Source organism: Eptesicus fuscus, chromosome 1 (genome assembly GCF_027574615.1).
Source record: "Eptesicus fuscus isolate TK198812 chromosome 1, DD_ASM_mEF_20220401, whole genome shotgun sequence".
NCBI lineage: Eukaryota > Metazoa > Chordata > Mammalia > Chiroptera > Vespertilionidae > Eptesicus > Eptesicus fuscus.
In genome coordinates, this window is record NC_072473.1 from 40,725,562 (window position 1) to 40,746,432 (window position 20,871).

General features: G+C 39.0%; 1 protein-coding gene and 1 pseudogene across 1 annotated transcript in view; one reads left to right on the forward strand and one right to left on the reverse strand.

The window, feature by feature from the left end:
- Positions 1-20,871, reverse strand: part of LOC114229025 (vascular endothelial growth factor receptor kdr-like) — a 677,074-nt gene that overhangs the window by 330,423 nt on the left and 325,780 nt on the right. The window contains exons 13-16 of the mRNA XM_054714449.1: positions 13,784-14,077; positions 13,157-13,303; positions 12,847-12,972; positions 11,173-11,279 (exon numbers count right to left, since the gene is read on the reverse strand). Coding sequence (XP_054570424.1) covers positions 11,173-11,279; positions 12,847-12,972; positions 13,157-13,303; positions 13,784-14,077 — 674 coding nt within the window. The remainder of the gene's footprint in view (positions 1-11,172; positions 11,280-12,846; positions 12,973-13,156; positions 13,304-13,783; positions 14,078-20,871) is intronic.
- LOC103302532 (60S ribosomal protein L13a-like) lies at positions 18,140-19,432 on the forward strand (annotated as a pseudogene).

Sequence of the window (20,871 nt, forward strand, 5' to 3'; positions counted from 1 at the left end):
ATCTCACTCATTTGTGGAATATAATGAACAACATAAACTGATGAGGAGAAAATAGATCCAGAAACAGAGAAACATCAATGAGAACATCAAACCTCAGGGAAGAAATTGTGAGATAACCAGAAACCAAGAATGCCTGAGAACGCCTTTCTAGCCTCGCTAGCAATCATCAGATGTACGGTAATTTTACCTGGGACAAGAGGGTAACTATTTTGGTCTTATGTTCCTGACCCTTCATGGGTAAGACCCCTTACGTGGGCTGATCCCCTGGCTAACGTAGTTACCAATAATACCAAACACCCTGGACATATAGGAGGTCCATGGGTGGGGCAAGAAAGTATAAATACACAGGGGTCTCCACCCAGCTTCCCTTTTGTATGACACGAAATCAAAACAATGCCCCTTTGTGTGTACAATTAAAGAGAGGTTTCTGGTTTGTGTGGACACCAAAGAAAGGGTGTCACTACTATCACTACGTGCCCCCGGTAGAGGTGCAAAAAATGTAACTAAGACCTTGTCTACATAAAAAGAAATGGACAGCCAGTTTGAAAGGGATTTCCCATGGATGAGAACAAAGAATATCCTTACATGATATTATTCTACACTATCATTAAAATTTATTCCCAGATTTGGATCACCCCCAGTACTTATAATAGTTCCTCGCACCCTTGGGAATAAAAAAAAAAAGTCATCTGTTTGGTGCTTGGAGACAAACTTAACATATCTCTTGATACTTTAGAATTACTACAGCATAATATACAATTATCCCAAGCAAATGTACAAACTAATTCTTGGAATGTCTGGCAGCAATTTAAAAAGGACATGTAAGGATTTAACCCTTTTTGTTGTGTGGAGGGCCTCCTGGGAGGGCACCTGAGCATTCTATATTGGTCCCTCTTACCCTTTAGGCCAAGGGAGACCCTCTTGACACAACTCAATTGCTCACAGCTGTTGAATGAGCTCTATGTTCATGTCGAGGTTGAAGTATCGTTATGGCTGGTGCCATGGATCTGTCTCTCACTCAGTAGGGCGAACTGAGCCCCCCCTGGAGAAGAAACCCGTGTTCCAAAAGATATGTGATCAGTGCTGGGGCCCCGCCAGCAGGCGAGGGGATCCCAAGACAGGAGCTGGGCATGGAGGCCATGGGGGCATAGGCTACCAAGGAGACAAAACTGAACCTCACGTCACCCTGCTTGGCCCCAGAGGATGGCTGGTTAACCAGAGACGGGTAAGATTCCTCAAGGAAGGAACAACCTAAGACAGGCACAGTCGCAGAGGGGCCATCAGGAGAGAATTTGGGGATCAACAGAGGTGGGGCACAGACCCTCAGCCCCCCAACATTGCAGGGGCCTGAACCCTAGCCCCTTCTGAGGGAGGTCTCCTGCCCCCCTGGCTGCTTCGTGCTTCCCATGCCCAGCTCAGATCAGGACCCAGGTGACCGACAGAGACTTGGCAGGCAGCAGCTGCCCTCTCACTCCAACAAGAATTGTTTGAGTTGTCTTGTACCCATGTTGTGGGGAAGTGGGTTTATGATATCTAAATCCAGCCTACCACCAGGAATGCTCAGGACCTACTCAAGAAGGCAAATAATCCCTTCCACCAATATTTACAGGGTAAAACAAGATTATTGTTAGAGTAATAAATTTGACAGTAAAATAGTAGTCAAGTTTTCAGGCAAATTTAAATTGGCCAGTTGAAACAAGTGAATATTCTAGAAAAAATAATTGTACTGGACAAAAAGGTGTTCCTGAAGTGTCAACTAAAATTTTTATTGGTACTTCATCTCACCATAAAATTGTGTACCATATAATGAACCTAAAACAGTAATATTATAGTACAAAAAATTAAAATTTAAAAGCCATCAAGACTACATTATAAAATTTTCAAAAGCCTCCTAACATTCAAATCAAAAAAGGAGGGGATAGTAGAGGAATATCATGTAAGGAAAAATATCCTGTAAGTAAATTACATCTAGAAAATTAATACTTTAGAAAATTAATTGTAAGGCTAAAAGCAAGACGCCCATGAAAAACACACAAGGTGACAAAACAAGCCAGAGGAAAATCATTTGGGCAAAAATTGAAAAAGGATCCCCAGTCAAACTTATAGAAAATATTCCTTTATTAACTTTTGGTCGAGAATATGTTCGTATATTTTCAGAAAACAACTCTGAAACCATGTGGATTCTAGCAAGAGAGGAATCGACAGGACTACTCCAGCCATGAAGACAGAAGAGAAGCAGTCCAGAGACAGAAGACGCTGATGTGGCCTTCCCATACTAGCAGTTAGCAGCTGTGCATCACTGCAGACTGCCCAGGACCAAACCAGACAGAGTCGGACCTGCATTACCACCAGTTGTCCACCATCCAGAACTGAAATGTCAGTGCTGACATGTACACATAAGGAACTGTTGGACATTGAAATTGGGTCTCAAAAGAACTGTTGGCCCAGAAAGAAACTCACTACAGACCGATTCATTTGCCTGTCACCATAACCATTATTGCTTGTCTCATTTTCGGTTCTTATAAGTGTATTTCTAATAGCAGATGATCTCACTCATCTAGGGGAAATAATGAACAACATAGACTGATGAACAAGAACAGACCCAGAAACAAGGAGGCATGGATCAGACTGTCGGGCCTCGGGGGGAAGGTAGGGAAGGGTGGGGGTAAAGGGGGAGATCAACCAAAGGACTTGTGTGCAGACATATGAGCCCAACCAGCAGTTAAGGACAACAGGGGGGTGGGGGCATGTGTGGGGAGGGGGGTGGGATGGAAATGGGGGGACGAGGACAAATATGTGATACCTTAATCAATAAAGAAATTAAAAAAAAAAAACAATAAAAATAATTTTTTTAAAAGAAGGTGACCTGCCTATAATAATACCGGATAAATAAACTTCCAGATAAAAAGCATTAACAGAACTATGCACTCATCTTGGGCATAAAATTAAAGGAATGCAACAATATTAGCAATCAATATAAATGATAATTTATTGTAAATTTAATAAAGTATTTTGTTTTAGTAAAAAACAAAATTAATATAAAAATCAGTAGTACTGATTTTTCCTCTTTTCTCAGGTGCCAATATGACAAAGCCTGACATTGTTTCTGATCCTGTCTTTAGAAAAGAAAGAACATACTCCATTTAATAAAAACGCCTATAAAAAAACCTTCAGCTAAGAGTATACTTAATAATGAAATAATGAATGTTTTCCTTTTTGTATTAGGAATAATGCAACAACTTCTATTAAAATTACATTGTTAGTCCTACTCAGTACAATAAGGCACTTAATAGAAATAAAAAATAAATAAAAGGTTTGGAAGGAAGCGGTAAAGCTATTGTTGTTCAAAGATGACACAATAAACATAGAAAATACTAAGGAACCTAAGAAACAACTACTAGATTATATGTGAATATAGCAAGTTTATATGACATAATGGAGATATTTAAAATTATATTTTCACAACTAGCAACAAACAAAAGGAAAATAAAGATCTACAATAAATTACTAGTATATTACAACAGCCTCTAAACAAACAAAAAAACTATAGAGAAATTTAAAAAATATTTTATATTTTATATTAAAAACATAAAATGTTTTGATTAAAATTAAAGAATATATAATTGACAAGATAAATATTACACATTCATGGATCTAAAGATTCAATATTGTTGAAATATTAATTCTCCACAAGTTGGTCTATAAATTCAAAGAAATAAAAAACAATCATGATTCTATCAGGTTTTTTAATAAAAATCCAAAGCTGGTTCTAAAAAAATAAATGAATAAAATAAAAATATATATGGTAATTCAAATAACCTCTAATAGCCAAAACAACTTTGAAAAGGAAAACCAAAATGGGAGGGCTCCCAATATCTTTTTTCAAGACTTATCATACAACTACCATAGTTTGATGTACTGGCATAGTGTAATCTATACCAACAAAAGGGTAATATGCTAATTAGACTGGGCATCTTTGGACGTCCTTCTGGACAAAGCCATGGTGGTGGGGGCTGAGGCAGAGGTGGTTAGGGAGCTATCAGGCCAGCAGTGGAGAGGAGTTAGAGGCCAACAGGCTGGCAGGGGAGACCAGTTAGGGGCCAACAGGCCGGCAGGGGAGACCAGTTAGGGGCCAACAGGCCGGCAGGGGAGACCAGTTAGGAGGCAATCAGGCCAGCAGGGGAGAGGGGTTAGGGGGCGATCAGGCTAGCAGGGGGGAGCAATTAGGGGGAAATCAGGCCAGCAGGGGAGAATGGTTAGGGGGAAATCAGGCCAGCAAGCAGAGGCAGTTAGGGGTGAACAGGCAGGCAGGCAGGTGAGCGGTTAGGAGCCAGCAATCCTGGATTGTGAGAGGGATGTCCGACTGCTGATTTAGGCCCAATCCCGCAGGGCAGGGATTGGGCCTAAACTGGCAGTTGGACATCCCCTGAAGGGTTCCAGATTGGAAGGGTGTAGGCCGGACTGAGTGCCCCCCCATGCAAGAATTTCGTGCACTGGGCCTCTAGTACTAGACAAACAGAACAATAGAACAAATTGGATAGCCCAGAAACATGTCCACATTTAATGCAGTCATTTGATTTTTTAACCTTATTTTTATTGGTGACACCTTTGTAGATGACCCCATTCCCCCACCCCATTGCCCACCTCCTCCCAGACCATAGCCCCACTTTTCTTCTGGCCATCAACACACTGTTGTCTGTATCTATGTTTCAAGCATACACTGTATAGCTTCTTTTGATAAACATTTCACCTTCTTTCATCCAGTCTCCCCTTCTCCATTCCCATCTGATAGCTGTCAGTCTGTTCTATGTATCCATGCCTCTGTTTCTATTTTTTCATCAGTTTATTTTGTTCATTAGATTCCACATATGAGTGAGATCATATGATATTTGTCTTTCTCTGACTGGCTTATTTCACGTAGCATAACCTTCAGGGCCATACATGCTGTCACTAAATGTAAGAATTCATTCTTTTTTACGGGAGTGAAGTATTCTATAATGTAAATGTACCACAGCTTTTCAATCTACTCATCTACTAATGGGCACATGGGCTGTTTCCAGACCATGGCTATTGTAAATGCTGCTGCAATGTTGCATATATTCTTTTGAAATGGTGTTTCAGGATTCTAAGGATATATTCCCAGAGGTAGAATTTCTAGGTCAAATGGGAGTTTCATTTTTAATTTTTTGAGAAAACTTCATACTGTTTTCCATAATGGTTGCACCAGTCTGCATTCCCACCAATAGTGTACTAGTGTTTCCTTTTCTCCACATCCTTGCAGCACTTGTTGCTGATTTATTGATGGTAGCCATTCTGGCAAGTGTGAGGTGATAACTCATTATAGTTTTAATTTTCATCTCTCTGATGACTTAGTGACATGGAGCATCTTTTAATATGTTTACTGGACATTTTTATGTCCTCTTTGAAGAGGTGTATATTCAGATTATAGGTATTTTTATTCATATATTGGTATTTTCCTGATTTCCAAATATAATCATGTATTATTATTATCCATTTATTTACTTTTATTAAAGAAAAAGCAATGACTAGATATGTGTTCCCATTGTAGATTTTCATCAAAGAGTTCATGAACTTAGCCAAGTTATTTCCCCCTTTTAGGCTTTTCATCATAAAGTAAGAAAATTAAAATCATTATTCTCAACCAACTCTTGGCCCTCCCTTTATCTCTTACCATCTTCTCTGGGACTATTACTTCTACTCTACTCAGCTCTTCCTTCCTAATTCCTCAATCCTGGAATCAATGACACAAAATTTAGTCATTTTAATAGTATATTTTCTACATGGTTTTAGAAATATTGATTAGTTGATCTTCAGCATCTTTTTGTTACTGTTATTTCACCACCTCTAGTTTCAAGAACAGTCTTTGCTATCAGTCATTTTTCTCTAAATCTTACGAAAGTATGACTCCTACCTGTCATAAGGTTGGGTTATTTAAGCCCAAGTTGGTGTAAGCACTGACGTTATCACTATGCTGACAGCTCTAGAAGAAGCTAGCCTAGTGGATCATGTCTCTGTCTCTAAGATGGGTCTAGCTGAACACCACAAAATCTCCATGTCCCAGCCATACATTTCCCAGTATAGATTTCTCTCTCAATATCGAGAAAACTCTATTTTAAAGAAAAAAAAACAGTTAGAAAAATGAAATTGCGGGACTTTATAAATAGTTTGAAGAGCTTTTAGAAACCTTCTAGTATAGTGCTTTCAATGTGTGGATTATGACTTATCAGTTTGTTGAAAATATATAGAAATTTACAGGCAGCATTTAAAAAATAGAATAAAATATAAGTGTATTACATAAAGTAGAAGTAAGAAATTTTAAATAAAACTCTTGACTCATTTATACTGGATTGTGGCAGAAAATGTATTTTTCACTGATGGTCTTTGCATAAAAAATGTTTGAAAACACTGCTATAGGCCAATCTCCTCACTTTACAGATGGAGAAATAAACGATCAGAGAAGCAAAGTGCTTGATGAAAGTTACACACATTAAGTTAGCAGAAGAGAAGAAATATGTGAATGCTAGGGGATTATGACTCTGGCTCCAGCATTGACCAGGGCCTAAGGCACATCAAATATCTACTTAACTTGTGATTAAGGGAGTCAAGGAAAAGTAGGTGACTATACCTCAAACTTCATATGGAGACCAAATGGGAAATCATGGACTTGAGCCACTTTTCCTGTGATCAAGGGTGGACATCATCCATCTAGAGTCTCCCTGAGATTGAAATGACCAACTTGACCACATAGCCTTTTATTTCCAATCTCTATCACCATCCTAGATGCATCTTTATGTCAGAATGTTTCACACCTGTAAGAATGGCTATCATCAACAAATCCACAAATGACAAGTGCTGGCGAGGATGTAGAGAAAAAGGGAACCCTCGTGTACAGCTGGTGGGAATGCAGGCTGATGCAACCACTGTGGAAAACATGGAGGTTCCTCAAAAAATTAAAAATGGAATTCCCATTTGACCCAGTAATTCCACTTCTAGGAATATATCCCATGAAACCAGAAACAACAATCAGAAAGGACATATGCACCCCTATGTTCATAGCAGCACAATTCACAATAGCTAAGATTTTTAAAACAACCTAAATGCCAATCAGCAGGTGAGTGGATTAAAAATCATTGGTACATCTACACACTGGAATACTATGCTGCTATAAAAAAGAAAGAACTCTTACCATTCACAACTGCATGAATGGACCTGGAGAGCATTATGCTAAGTGAAATAAGCCAATCAGAGAAAGATAAATATCACATGATCTCACTCATTTGTGGAATATAATGAACAGCAGAAACTGGTGAACAAAAATATACACAGACAGAGAAGCATCAAACAGACTGCCAAATTTCAGTGGGAAGGTGGGGCATGGGGTGAGGGTAAGAAATCAACCAAAGGACTTGTATGCATGCAAATAAGCATAACCAATGAACACAGGCACTAGTGGAGTGAGGGCATGTGCTGGGGGTGGGTGTGGGCAGGGGGAAGGTCAATGGGGGAAAAGGACACATATGTAATATTTTAAACAATAAAATAAAATAAAATAAAATAAAAATTACTCCCCGTCTTCCCTCCCCCCCGCTTCAAAAAAAAAAAAAAAAAAAAGAGGAGCAGAAGAATGTTCTAGGGATAGGGAAAAGATTTATGTTTTACCTCTATTATTAAAGAAAATAGAAAGACATGTGGAATAAGGGATCCCAGAGTAAAGCTAATATCTAGGAGAACCTTAATAATATTCCAGAACTTTTGTCAATCTCACTTCACATCCCTGAATTAAGTTTTGTACCTCTTATTTCTTTCTTGTGATAACATTAAAACCCTTTAAATCAAAAGGTCTGGTTCTTGTGTTCAATGTTAGCAAGCTAAGGAAAACCAGTAGGATTGGCAAACTCTGTAGCCAGCCTCAAGGGAAGTGTGTGAAGTAATTTCTTTTCATCATTTGAGAAAAGAAATCTGAGTACCTGGAGTCTAATGAAAGAAAAGTATGAGAGACAGCTGGCTGGCTCAACTAGCAGGAAATCTTGGAACTCCATGACACCCCTGGGATATCTACCACAGTTTTCCATTAGCTTGGCCTAGAAGACTTCTTGACACATTTTGTAAATCAGGCCTAATGTTGTCTTCCTGCCAATTACCTGTATCAGTTCTCAGCAAAAGGAGATTTTGCCTAAATTGACACTTTAATTTTTCTCTTAATAGTTTAACTTTTATAAAATGGATTTTGTAACACATAAAAATATTTTTAGAATAAGTAGCCTTGGAAACAAAAGTCAATAAAAGCCAATTAATCACTTAATAGGGCTTTAGTTGTAACAATTATATATTTATCTATATTCTACTAAAATATATCACATTAGTCAATATAAAATATATATCCTATATAATAAAACCTAATATGCAAATCGACCAAACAGTGGAATGACCAGTTGCTATGCTGTGCACTGACCACCAGGGGGCAGACGCTCAACACAGGAGCTGCCCCCTGGTGGTCAGTGCGCTCCCACAGGGGGAGCACTGCCCAGCCAGAAGTCGGGCTCATGCTTGTCGAGTGCAGTGGCAGTGACGGGAGCTTCTCCTGCCACCTCCGCTGCAGGCGGGTGGTAAGGAATGAGGGGTCCCAGACTGCAAGAGCCCCAGACATCCCCTGAGGGGTCCCAGACTGCAAGAGGGTGCAGGCCGGGCTGAGGGACCCTTCCCCCAGTGCATGAATATTAAACTACAATCAAGGTGATACAGTAAAATCCCCTAAAAATAATTCTTAAAAGCATTAGTTATACCAACTTAAAATTGGAGATAGGCCCATCAATAGACAAGTGGATTAAAAAGTTGTGGTACAGCCCTAGCTGGTTTGGCTCAGTGGATAGAGTGTTGGCCTGTGGACTGAAAAGCTCCAGGTTTGATTCTGGTCAAGAGCACATTCCTGGGTTGCAGGCTTAGTTCCCAGTAGGGGGCGTGCAGGAGGCAGCCACTCAATGATTCTCTCTCATCATTGATGTTTCTTTCTCTCTCCCTCTCCCTTCCTCTCTGAAATCAATAAAAATATATTTTTAAAAAGTTGTGGTACAGAAGGGGAGGGGTTGGAACCAGGGTAGAGGGGGTCAATGGGAGAAAAAAGGGACATCTGTAATACTTTCAACAATAAAGATCAATATTTAAAAAAAAAGTTGTGGTGCATTTATACAATGAAATATTACTCGGACATAAAAAATGAAATCTTACCATTTGCAATGGCATGGGTGGACCTAGAGGGTATTATGCCAAGTGAAATAACTCAGAATGGTGGTGGCCAGAGGAATTGGTTGATGGGGAACTAGGTGAAAAAGGTGAAGGGATTGAAAAGTACAGATTGGTAGTCACAAAATTGTCAGGGGGATGTAAAGTACAGCATAGGAGTTATAGTCAATAATATTGTAATAACTGTGTATTGTGCCAGTGGGTACTGGAAATACCAGGGGGATCACTTTGTAAAGTATATGACTGTCTAACGATGATGCTGTACAGCTGAAAGTAATATCCTATCTAATAAAAGAGTAATATGCAAATCATCCTTCACTCTGTCACAAAGATGGCCACGCCCATAGCCACAAGATGACAGCACCCAGTCCTCTCAGTCCTGCTGGAGTCCCACAGTCCCGGGGGGGGGAGGGATGGCCACTGAGAGCAGGCAGTGTGAGCGGCCTGGCGGAATGCTTGTTTCGTTGCCGCGACAAAAAGGCAAGTTGCCTGGCTGCGGATGGGCCTTTGGCCAGGCCAGGGTGCGGAAGGCATGCATTGTCACCCCGGCAATATAAAGTAATAGTTAATGCCAACTGTAGCTGGGGGCGGGGGGAAGAGGCACCTTTACAAGGGGAATCTGTACTTGCAAGCTCCTTCCCCTGGGCTTCCCTGGAGGCTCATGGGGAAGATCAGTGCCAGCTGAAGACCAGAGCGACTGCTGCTGGTGGTGGGGGTAGCACGGGGAATCTGAAGATGAGGAGAAAATAGGCAGGAAGCATCACCCACTTCCCTGAACCTTCTTTCATAGAAAGCAAAAGCCTGAAGCCACAGGGGGTTGGGCATTACACACTCTTGCACCCAGGCCTCAAAAGAGGTGATCAATGGTTGGAGTAAAGTGCCTGGAGGGTGCTAGTGCTGAAGCCTGCCCCCCTCCCTCTCTCACCTTTTCCCCTAGTAAGCAAAATCTGTAAGCTACTGAGAGTGAAGGGAAGCAAAACCACTCACCCACCCACAGGGCCACAGATGGTCCTCTGGGCCACGGAGAGCCTCTGGGCAGCAGGCGCAGAGTGGCCAGGCCCCACAGAGAGCTACTGGTGCACGGATTCGTGTGCAGGGCTACTAGTAAAATGATATTGAATGTAAACTGTAATTGAAAAATTAAAAAAAAAATTGAAATGGAATCTGAGTGGGTAGGTGTATTCTTATACCAGTTCCCAATGTTAAAGGAGGCATAAAGTAAAAACATTACAGGCCTTGGCCTGGTAGCTCAGTTGGTTAGAGCATCATCCTGATACACCAAGGTTGTGGGTTTGATCCCTGGTCAGGGCATGTACAATAATCAACCAATGAATGCATAAATAAGCAGAACAACAAATCTCTCTCTCTCTCTCTCTCTCTCTCTCTCTCTCTCTCTTCAATAAAAAAAACAAACTCCATTACATTTTAGTCCCCAATTTCTCTTCTTTCTCACACACATACACACACACATACACACTACTTGCTTGTACATACACTGAGTGGCCAGATTATTATGATCTCTGAATGCATAATAATCTGGCCACTCAGTATACAGTATATATTATATACATACATATATATATATTAGAGGCCCGGTGCATGAATTCATGCATGGGTGGGGTCCGGCGAGCCTGGCTAGGAGGAGGGGACATGGACATGGGTGGTTGGCCGGCCTGCCTGCTGGTCGAACTCCTCGTCGAGGGGACAATTTGCATGTTAGCCTTTTATTATATAGGATATACACTGAGTGGCCAGATTATTATGCATTCAGAGATCATAATAATCTGGCCACTCAGTGTATAGTCTCTCCCCATTGCCTAGATAAATAATCCATCTACCAAGAGCTTGTTCTGAAACACAAAGTATACCATGAGCCAGACCCAAAGCCCCAAAGTGCTTTTTCTCTCCTACCTTTCGGAGTTTTCTAATGACCAGGGTGAGAAGAAGCCAGAAAAGAGTAGCTGCAAGGCCAGTACAAACAAGAATAATGACTTCAATATTGGATTTGTCTTCAGAGCCTGTAAAGACATTGAAGACAGAATTTATTAAAATAAAAATGAGTTAGTACATTGTAGAAACTGACCGAAAGAAAGAGAAAATTACTGTCTTTTACAAATCACATTTATTTTTAAAGGACAAATGTCACCAAGTGCCAAATTGTGTTTGTGCATATATGAAATTTTTATGGAGTGTGGGCATTGCCTTCTGAGACTTATAGAAAAAAAAATCCTTGGTAATTGTACTAGATGACTAAAAAGAAAGAACTGAACAAATATTGTATACAGATATATATCTGAGGCAGAAAGCCAAAATGAAACATTTAAAGTTATGCTCTGCCTAATTAGCTGGCTCTCAAGGACAAAGCCAAAATAGGTGTGAAGTATGGTGTCACATTGCCTGAGTTGAAATCCTGGCTCTACCATTTAACAGCTGCATGACCTTGAGGAAATTACTAACCTTTCTGTGCCTCAGTTTGCCCATCTGAAAATGGGAATAATATAGTTATTATTTAGATGGGCAAACTGAGGCACAGAAATGTTAGTAATTTCCTCAAGGTCATGCAGCTGTTAAGTGGTAGAGACAGATTTCAGAGATTAACCAATGGAATTACATGCATATATGCATAGCCCAGGGAAGGCCTGGGGAGGAGATGGAAGTGGGGTAGTGGAGATCAATAGGGTGGGAAAGGGGATATCTGTAATACTTTGAACAATAAAGAAAAAATTTTAAAATAAAAATAAAAATGGGAATAATAAAATACTTGCCACATAGGGTTATCCAGAGTATTAAATGAGATAATGAGAAGTGAAAATAGCACAGTATAGTGTATAACTTATTTTATCTATCTTATTATTACCAGTTTCCCATTTTTTTAGTTCATTCTGTGGATTATCTCAGACCAATGTCAGGCCAGATTGTTAAATCAGCTTATATGGTTTGCCTGATATGACCTAGAAGAGTATATCTAGCCGAATGTGCAAAAGGCTTTAGAGATGCCAAGATGGTTAGTCCAATCCATAGCATTTCTTTGAACAGATACAACTTCGTCTTTAACAATTAAATAGTCATCATAATAGCATAGGACATTGGAATAAAACACCTTGCCACAAGCTTTAGCAAGTGTCTTACTTTCTTTGGGCTTCATATTCACAATTAAAAGTGGTCAACTTTCTATTTTTATATTTCCAAATGCCATCAAATATTTTCCAACCAACAAAAGGGAAGTAATGCCATTTGATACATTATATTTTGTAAAACATTCCCATATCTTGGCCTTCATTTGTATCACCTCTAAAAAATAGAGCACAGCTGGTGTTATTCTCATTTTAGAAATGAGAAATCTGAGACCCAGAAAGGCTTACATTAGATCCCAACAAGTTCGAAACAAGTATGGGGTTCTGAACTCAGGTTTTCTAAATCATGCTATTCCACATACCTTCTCATTGAAAGTGGATATATTAACTGTATATCCATGTTTGCCTTCTCCATTGTTTCTCTACCCTGTGCCCCCATCACCAAATGCATTTTCTTTATTTTTGGGGTTCCATTACTGATTATCAATATATCCAGGAATTTCCAACTTACCTTCCACAGTGATAAAAGCTGCTGTGCTGACTTCCCCCAACTCATTGGTTGCTTTGCACAGATAGAAGCCCTCATCTTCTTTTTTGGCTCGCTCAATAATAAGGTTGTTGTTCTCAAAGAAGATCCCTGTATCAACAACATCCCCCATTATTTCTGAAGTGTTTGCACTGAAGCCAAATCTTAGAATATGTCGAGCCCCTATCTTATTAAGTCAATCTTGGGACAGTTTCAAAGTCAAGTAATCTCAAAGGAGCTGCACCAACTCAAGCCCTCTTGACTGGAAACAACTACATAAGATCTTCAGACTCACCTGAAGCAGGAATAATAGGAACCCCATTTTTCAACCAGTGGATGTTAGGCCGTGGTGTTCCACTCACTTTGCAATCCAGCAAAATCTTTCCACTGCTGTTAACCTCAATATTGGTAAGATTCTCAATAATGAATGGAGCAACTTTTTCTATAGAGAACAGGGTAAAAAGGCAAGATTTTTGAGGAAGGATACCACATATAAATCACTTAATCTCTGTTTTACCCCTCATGTTTAATCAGACATTGGATGGTTAAATGTTACCTTATGAAGGAAAAGAGAGGATAGATGGGGATAAAATCTACTGTAAGGGTAAAGTGTGTGATGGTTTACATTTTGTATTCTTCAAGGTCATATTTAGCCACTGCAAGCAATGAAAGTGGCTGCTGAAGAGTTTTGGTATTAGAAGGACAAAAAATTCCATTCCCAAATTTTTCTATCATCTGTTTAACACAGAGTATACAAGACCCTTTCCTTGAAATGTCTCCAAGAGGCTTCAGGAAACAAAAGATTGACTGGTCCAGCCTATAAGTAAGACAGAAGTAAGTAAAAGCCCTATTCTGGTTCCACATCCCACACAGTAGTTGTCTTAAATGCTAAAAAGTGATGGAGAAGTCCCTCCAATTCTACCTCTAATTAAGAGCTGAGTATTATGTTGCATTATCTTGGTGATGTTCCTCTGAGTCCAAGCCTTGCACTTATACTGCCCTTTATCCTTCTGGGTCACATTCTTAATCACCAGTGTCAATGAGATGGAGTAGTTATTTTTTAAGCTTTCTGTGTATATAACAGGAATCTTCTCTCCAAGGGGATTGAACCAAGCGAGCTGAGTGTAGATATATTTAGCTGCCTTGCATTTGAGCCGAGCATCATAGCCCTCAATTGTTGAGACCAGGGGTTCTGCCTCCATGAAGCCAGTCACATCTGTGAGGGTGAAGAAATGTCACTGTGAATATGACAAGACCAGATAAACTGACATACAGCAACACACTTTGTTCTTTTTCCTGAAATCCAAGTTGCAGAAATAAAATATATTCCATTAAGGACAAATGTCCAATAGTAAAGACCCAATTACCTTGAATTTTCAGGATCATTCCAGTATTAACACCAGAGTATTACAGAGTCTGAGATTCTGCCAATATGGATGTCTAACATATATATGGTTCAACTTACAAACCTTCAAAGCAATTCCCTCATGTTATCTTTAAAAACAAGCCTCAGACAAATAATATCACCAACCTAATTTCATAGATTAACATAAAACATAAATCCAAATAGATGGCAGAAACAAGACTGAGACACCAGGTCTACTGATGTGAGTTTTCATTTTTGCAATTTCATGCTGCCACTCCACAGGTAAGTTCTTATTTTGGAATCTACATTACAGATGCTTTTTTTGAATTAAAACATGATGTTTACAGGAAAATAGTACTTAAATGCAAAATCCCTCTGGAAAAAAGGGTAGTGAAACTATTTTAAGCACTGAATAGTTTATCACAGATGTGATTAGGAAAGAAAATAGACAGCTTTGTGAAAATGAAACTCTGGATACCCAGATTTTTACTTGAAATATAGCATGCAAAAACACTTTTAATCCTTTTTGCAAATAGGATTGATATAAGTTATAAAAAAATAATTGACTACCATACCAATGTCCTTACCTCCAAAAGATAAAACAATTTTTGTATCTGAACATTACACCCACACACCCACACACACATTTGCACACACTTTATTTTAAATAGAAATGACTACAAATAGCCTGGGGAGATTAGTTGTTCGATAAGAACAACCAGTTGTCCTGATCCAGGCCTAGAGGTTTTAATCCATTAGTTTTTTTGGGGGGGACATGTCTTTTGGGGGTCAGGTATGATAGAAGGTAATCTTTCAGTCAAAGCTTTGTAATTAGAATTAAATGATTAAAATTTTCTACTTGTCATGCCATTGTATTATCGGGTATTTTTTTGTGGCTACTTGCTTCAAGCACCCCAAGAATTGCTCAATGTTATCTGTACCAATATTTATATTGATAAAGTCTACTTCTTTTTAAAAATATAGTAATATTTTGTATTAGGGCTCACAGAATGTTGTTATAAACACAAATAATTTTTGTAAATATATATTTTATTGATTTCAGAGAGGAAGGGAGAGGGAGAGATAGATAGATACGTCAATGAGAGAGAATCATTGATCAATTGCCTCCTGCATGTTCTGTACTGGGGATAGAGCCTGCAACCCATGCATGTGCCCTGACCAGGAATCAAACTATGACCTCCTGGTTCATAAGTCTATGCTAAACCACTGGGCAACACCAGCCAGGTTAAAATAAATAATTTCTTAATTTCTTTTATCTAATATCTCTTGCATCACTCTAGGTTCAGTGTTGGTTTTTTAAAATATATTTTGGTGGTGGGGGAGGTAGATGAGGGTAAAGAAGGGATAAATGGTGATGGAAGGAGACTAGGCTATGGGTGTTGAATACACAATACAATATATATGTTGTATTATAGAATTTTACACTTGAAACCTATTTTTTTAAACCCATGTAACTTCAATAAACTTGGTAAAGTCTACGTTTTAATCAATCAGAGCAGTGATATTCTTGATTGAAAAATATGGCTGTCTAAACAGTTGAGCTGACAATTTTCAAATTCTGGGCCCCTGTTATCTAATCCACTCAATAGTGCACCTTCATATCCCTGAACACTAGCATCAAATTGTTGATGCAGAAGGCCCATTTATTTAGTCATGTGTAAATGACTGCTGAGCATGGAATAATTGGCCCTCCCCTCTCAGACCAATCCTTCCTTTAAATTTTTCTGTGGTTGAAGACACCTTTTTCTTATAACCAAGAATAAAAACCTCACTGTTATCTTTGATCCTTCTCTCCCCCTCACCTTCCACATCTCACTTCCCATCACTTGCCAAATATTATCAATTGTTCCTTTGGCATAACTTTTCCTCACCCGTCCTTTCTGTCTCCACTATGTAGCTATCCCATTGTGGGCAGTCATTACCTCATTCCTGAACAATTAAATGCTTTCTTAACTGAGTTGTTATCCTCCAGTCTCACTATACACCAAACAGTCTCCACAGGCCACCTCATTCATCCTTCTGAACCATAATTTTGATCAAAACCACTATCCCAAGCGTTCAATGACTTCCCACTGCCTCCAAATAAAGTTTATATTCTTCCCTCACTTATTCAAAGTAGGATTCTCTAAGGCTCCACACTTCCTCATCAACCACATCATTTATCTTCTCCATAAATCCTTTGTTTTGACTTGCCCAATTGTTCCACATGCTCCACAAATATTTCACATTGGCTTATGCTAATCTTCCAATGCCAAGTAAAAATTTATCTGCTCAGACAGTTCTCCTCTGTCCACCCACTCAAAAGTAGGCTTCTCCACTCTATCTTAATATTCTCTCTCTTATGCATTACTGCTTCTTTCTATCACTGCAATGTAAAGTCTATGAGGAAAAGAACTACATAAGTTTTAGTCAGTGCCATAGTCCTAACATGTAGCATAGTGTTTATCATGTCACAGATGCCCAATAAATATTGCTATAATGAATGAGTGTTGATTGGTTAATTCCAATATGTATAACTTATGCTCATGCCAACCTCTTCCCTTAAAATGCCATTCCCAAACATATTTGTTTTGTAAATAATAACTATTCATCAATTAGTGTTCTGTGTTTTTTGAAGCCCTTTTGGCTATAGTGTGCCACCCAAATTGACTTCTCCCTTGCTTGGGCTAATACTATCTGAAATTATATACATAATACCTTGAGGTATTAGTCACATGTCTCTCTTTACTATCAGTTCATTTGTAAGATTCTTGAGGATACCTCATGGAGAGTATGAAAACAATTAATATTCATTTACTGTATTTCATAAATTTGAAGCAAACTATCACATGATATATTTTTATTTTTATAAATGTCCTGAGTCTTTTTTATAGATATCCATCTTGTCTCTGTCATTAGCTTGTCTTGACTCTTTAGATTATAAAACTGCTTCAAGTAAGGAATCCTTTCTTGGTTATTACAAAGCATTTTATGAACACTCAAGAATTAACAAATGTTTTTAAATATTATGATTAATGATAAACTTTTTTTGTAATGCAGTTGACAACATATATTGATGGGGATCCTGTAGACTAACTTTTGGGCGATGAGTTTAATATAGCTATGGTTCCTGGCCTTAAACCATTATAAATTCAGGCACTAAAAGGTCAGACGGTCTCAGAAAAGTAAACATCCTTGCTTCATGCCAGGTTGAATCATGTTTCCTGACAAAAGTTCTCATGTATGTCTGAAATCTTGAGAGATAAAGACAAAGCCCTGAATTCTATGCTATGAAGATGTTTTTCAGCTGTAGCCTCGGAAGCTATTAATGTCTTATTTAAAAAAGAACTGAGTACTGGGATGGATGAAATACTTTATTGTCATAGACTAAATTTTTGTGCCCACCTTCTACCAGTTCATATGTTGAGGTCCTAAAATCCAATGTGATGCTATTTGGAGTTGAGACTTTTTAGAGGTAATTTGAAGTTTATATGAGGTCATGAGGGTGAAACCCTTATGATGGGATTAGTGGTCTTATAAGAGGCAGAAAGACAAGAACTTTCTATCTCTCTACCATGTGCAGAAACAATGAGAAGGCAAACATCTGCAAGCCAGAAAGAGAGCCCTCACCAGGGAACCAAATTGTCCAGCACATTAATCTTGGCCTTCCCCTGGCTCAAGAACTATAAGAAATAAATTCATATTGTTTAAGCCATCCAATCTGTGGTATTTTGTTATGTAGAGATTTTTAGAGGATACACAAGTAGGTAGGCTACTCTGTTATCAACATTACTGAAATTTACCTGACCAGTGAACCTAACAGGAAGTTATGGTGGTATTGCTGGTTACATTTGAGTCTCTAGTATCCTCCTTCCTCGTTCTTCCCTTTGCCCTATACGGCCATATGGATGTATGGATTTCAAGCCTGACATTTCAGAGTATGTGCCACTGCTTTTTTTTCCCCATCCCAGCCTAATATAGATATCTCCAATGACTCATGCAAGTAAAATACTTGCTTTCTCATATGTTGTGTACCCTAGAAACCATGACTTATGAGGACTAGATGAAAAAATTCAAGTTTAAAAACCTGGATTTTTTTTTTCATCAGATATTTGAAGGTCTGTCACTGTGAAGAGTAAGTAAGCTGACAGTCTTTGTTTCAACTTCAATGAGTTTAGGAGTGTGGATGGAAGCAAATTTACTATAAGGGCAAGCTTTCTAATAGAGATGCTCCAAGGTTAAACAGGTTTCTTTGGGAAGTAGGGAAACAGTTTTATATAACCATGGACACCCAAGCTGAAGTTGAGTGACTTCTTGGTAGAAATGTTGTGGCATTCAAAGAAGGGAGAGGAAGGTTTTACTAGGTGATTTAGCAGGATCTTTAGGATCCTGACAATGGGTTATTCTAGGACACTGAGAAGGGACAATAAACAAAAGCTTTTCTACACTCTATGACACTGGCCCTTAACTTTCTAAGAATACCCTCCCATACATTTTGCTTCTAGAAAAGTCAAAAGCTGTCTAGAAAACTCTCCATCTGAGGCATATTAGAAGCACAGAGCATCTTTTGAATCCCAAAATCTTTTGTACATTTCCCAGGTGATTGCCAAGGGTGGTGGAGGGACAGATCCTCATGGTCGATGGCTGAGGCCATCTCCTGGGCCATCTGGGGGCAATTGTGGCCAAGGAGGAAGCAACTGTGGCCAAGCAGGGCAACAACATTTCCAGTGATTTTTACAGAAACAAGTTGAAGTACTAGGTCTTTTTCTACAAGGGGATGAACACCAAGCCATCCTGCTGTCCTTACCATTTCTAAGCCCCCAGCAGCATCTTTTGGTAGACCTTGCAAAGCATGGTGCCTGAAAAAATCAAGTGAGGCCAGGCCACCTTGGACTGCCTCAAAGTGTTTGATGGAATGCTGTCACCCTATGACAAGAAATAGCGAATGGTGGTTTCTGTGGCTCTCAAGATTGTGCCTCTGAAGCCTACATGGAAGTTTGTCCACCTAGGGCACGTGGCTCATGAGGTTGGCTAGAAGTACCAGGCAGTCACAGCCACTCTGGAGGAGAAGAGGTAGGAGAAGGCCAAGATCCATTAATGGAAGAAAAAGCAGCTCCTGAGGCTAGGAAACAAGCCAAAAAGAATGTGAAGAAGAAAATTAACAGGTACACAGGGGTCCTCAAGACTCCTGGAGTCCTGGTCTGAGCCAAATAAAATTATTAATTCTTCATGCTTGGTATGGTCTGCCCTTACTCCATCATGGCCCTAGGATTTGAGGGACCTCCGGGGCACCTTTGACCTTCGAAGTCTAAGAACACAGAAGGGGCCTCAAATACTGCTGTTTAAGAAAGGCGTTTTAAAAAGTGTAAATGGCTCCAACAGCTGTAGAGCATAATTTGCCTGTGACCTACTCTTGACAGCTCTAGGAAATCAACAGTTAGAATAGTTAGTTCAGTTTTAATATTTACAAGTAAGCTGGAAAACACAAGGTTAAACTTTCCACATGATCAGATACTATAATGTGCAGCTGTTAGGACATGAGGTGACACTTGGGAACAGGATGAACTTGGTGTTGTACAAGGTATTTACAGATGCACAAAAAGCTGTGGAGTCACCAGAATTGCCCTTTTTTACTTCTCTGCACCTTGTGATCAGAAATGAATAAAATTTTAAAGGAAAAACATCTAGCTGGAAACCACAATGCTATTAATTTTTGTGAAAAATGGAAAAGAAATGAACTCATATACATCAAAGCCTTTGGAGATTTTCCAGAGATAGCCAAGCGGCTTTAGGTATGAAAACCTCAATTCCAGATTCCTTGTGTTTGTTTTAGCTTTGCTGCATCTCAGATACAAGCCATGGTAGGGGCCAAAGGTCAGCTGAACCCAAATGATCAGCTAAGTCACTTTAAATGAGCTATTTCTTCCTTAAAAGCCCAGGTCTCAACCTAAAATTTTTCACTATGAAAATTACAAATCCTGATTTTTTAAATAAATAATAATAATTATTATTATTATCATTATGCTAAGTGAAATAAACCAGTCAGAGAAAGACAAATATCACATGATCTCACTTACCAGTATATGTGGAATCTAATGAACAAAGTAGAACCATAGATATGGAAGCATGGAACAGACTGACAGATCTGAGGGATGATGGGAGGGAAGGAGGCAGGAAGAGATTAATCAAAGAACTTTTATATGTAGCCCATAGACACAGATAATAGATAGGTGAAGGCCTGGGATGGGTGACAGCCAGGTGGAGGGCATCAAAAGGGGGAAAACAGGGTACATCTGTAACACTCTCAACAAAAAAAGTTCAGTGAATAAAAATACAATATTAGATATGTGCCTTAGGTTGCAATTATTTTTTAAAAAATGATGAAATGTTCAATATCTATCTATCTATCTATCTATCTATCTATCTATCTATCTATCTATCTATCCCTTAGTTGGGGCAGAAGTAAAGCCATTCAAAAATCACTATTTTGCTTATAAATCAGAATCCTCATTGGACTTGAGTTATAAATGGGAGAAGTGTCAGTTATTCCATTAGAACTTAGCTTTAGGGTAAAGGAGAGTTTGGAGACTCCATTTTGAGATACTATATTTTTCATCTTTTGGGTGCCTGTGTTTTTAAGACTC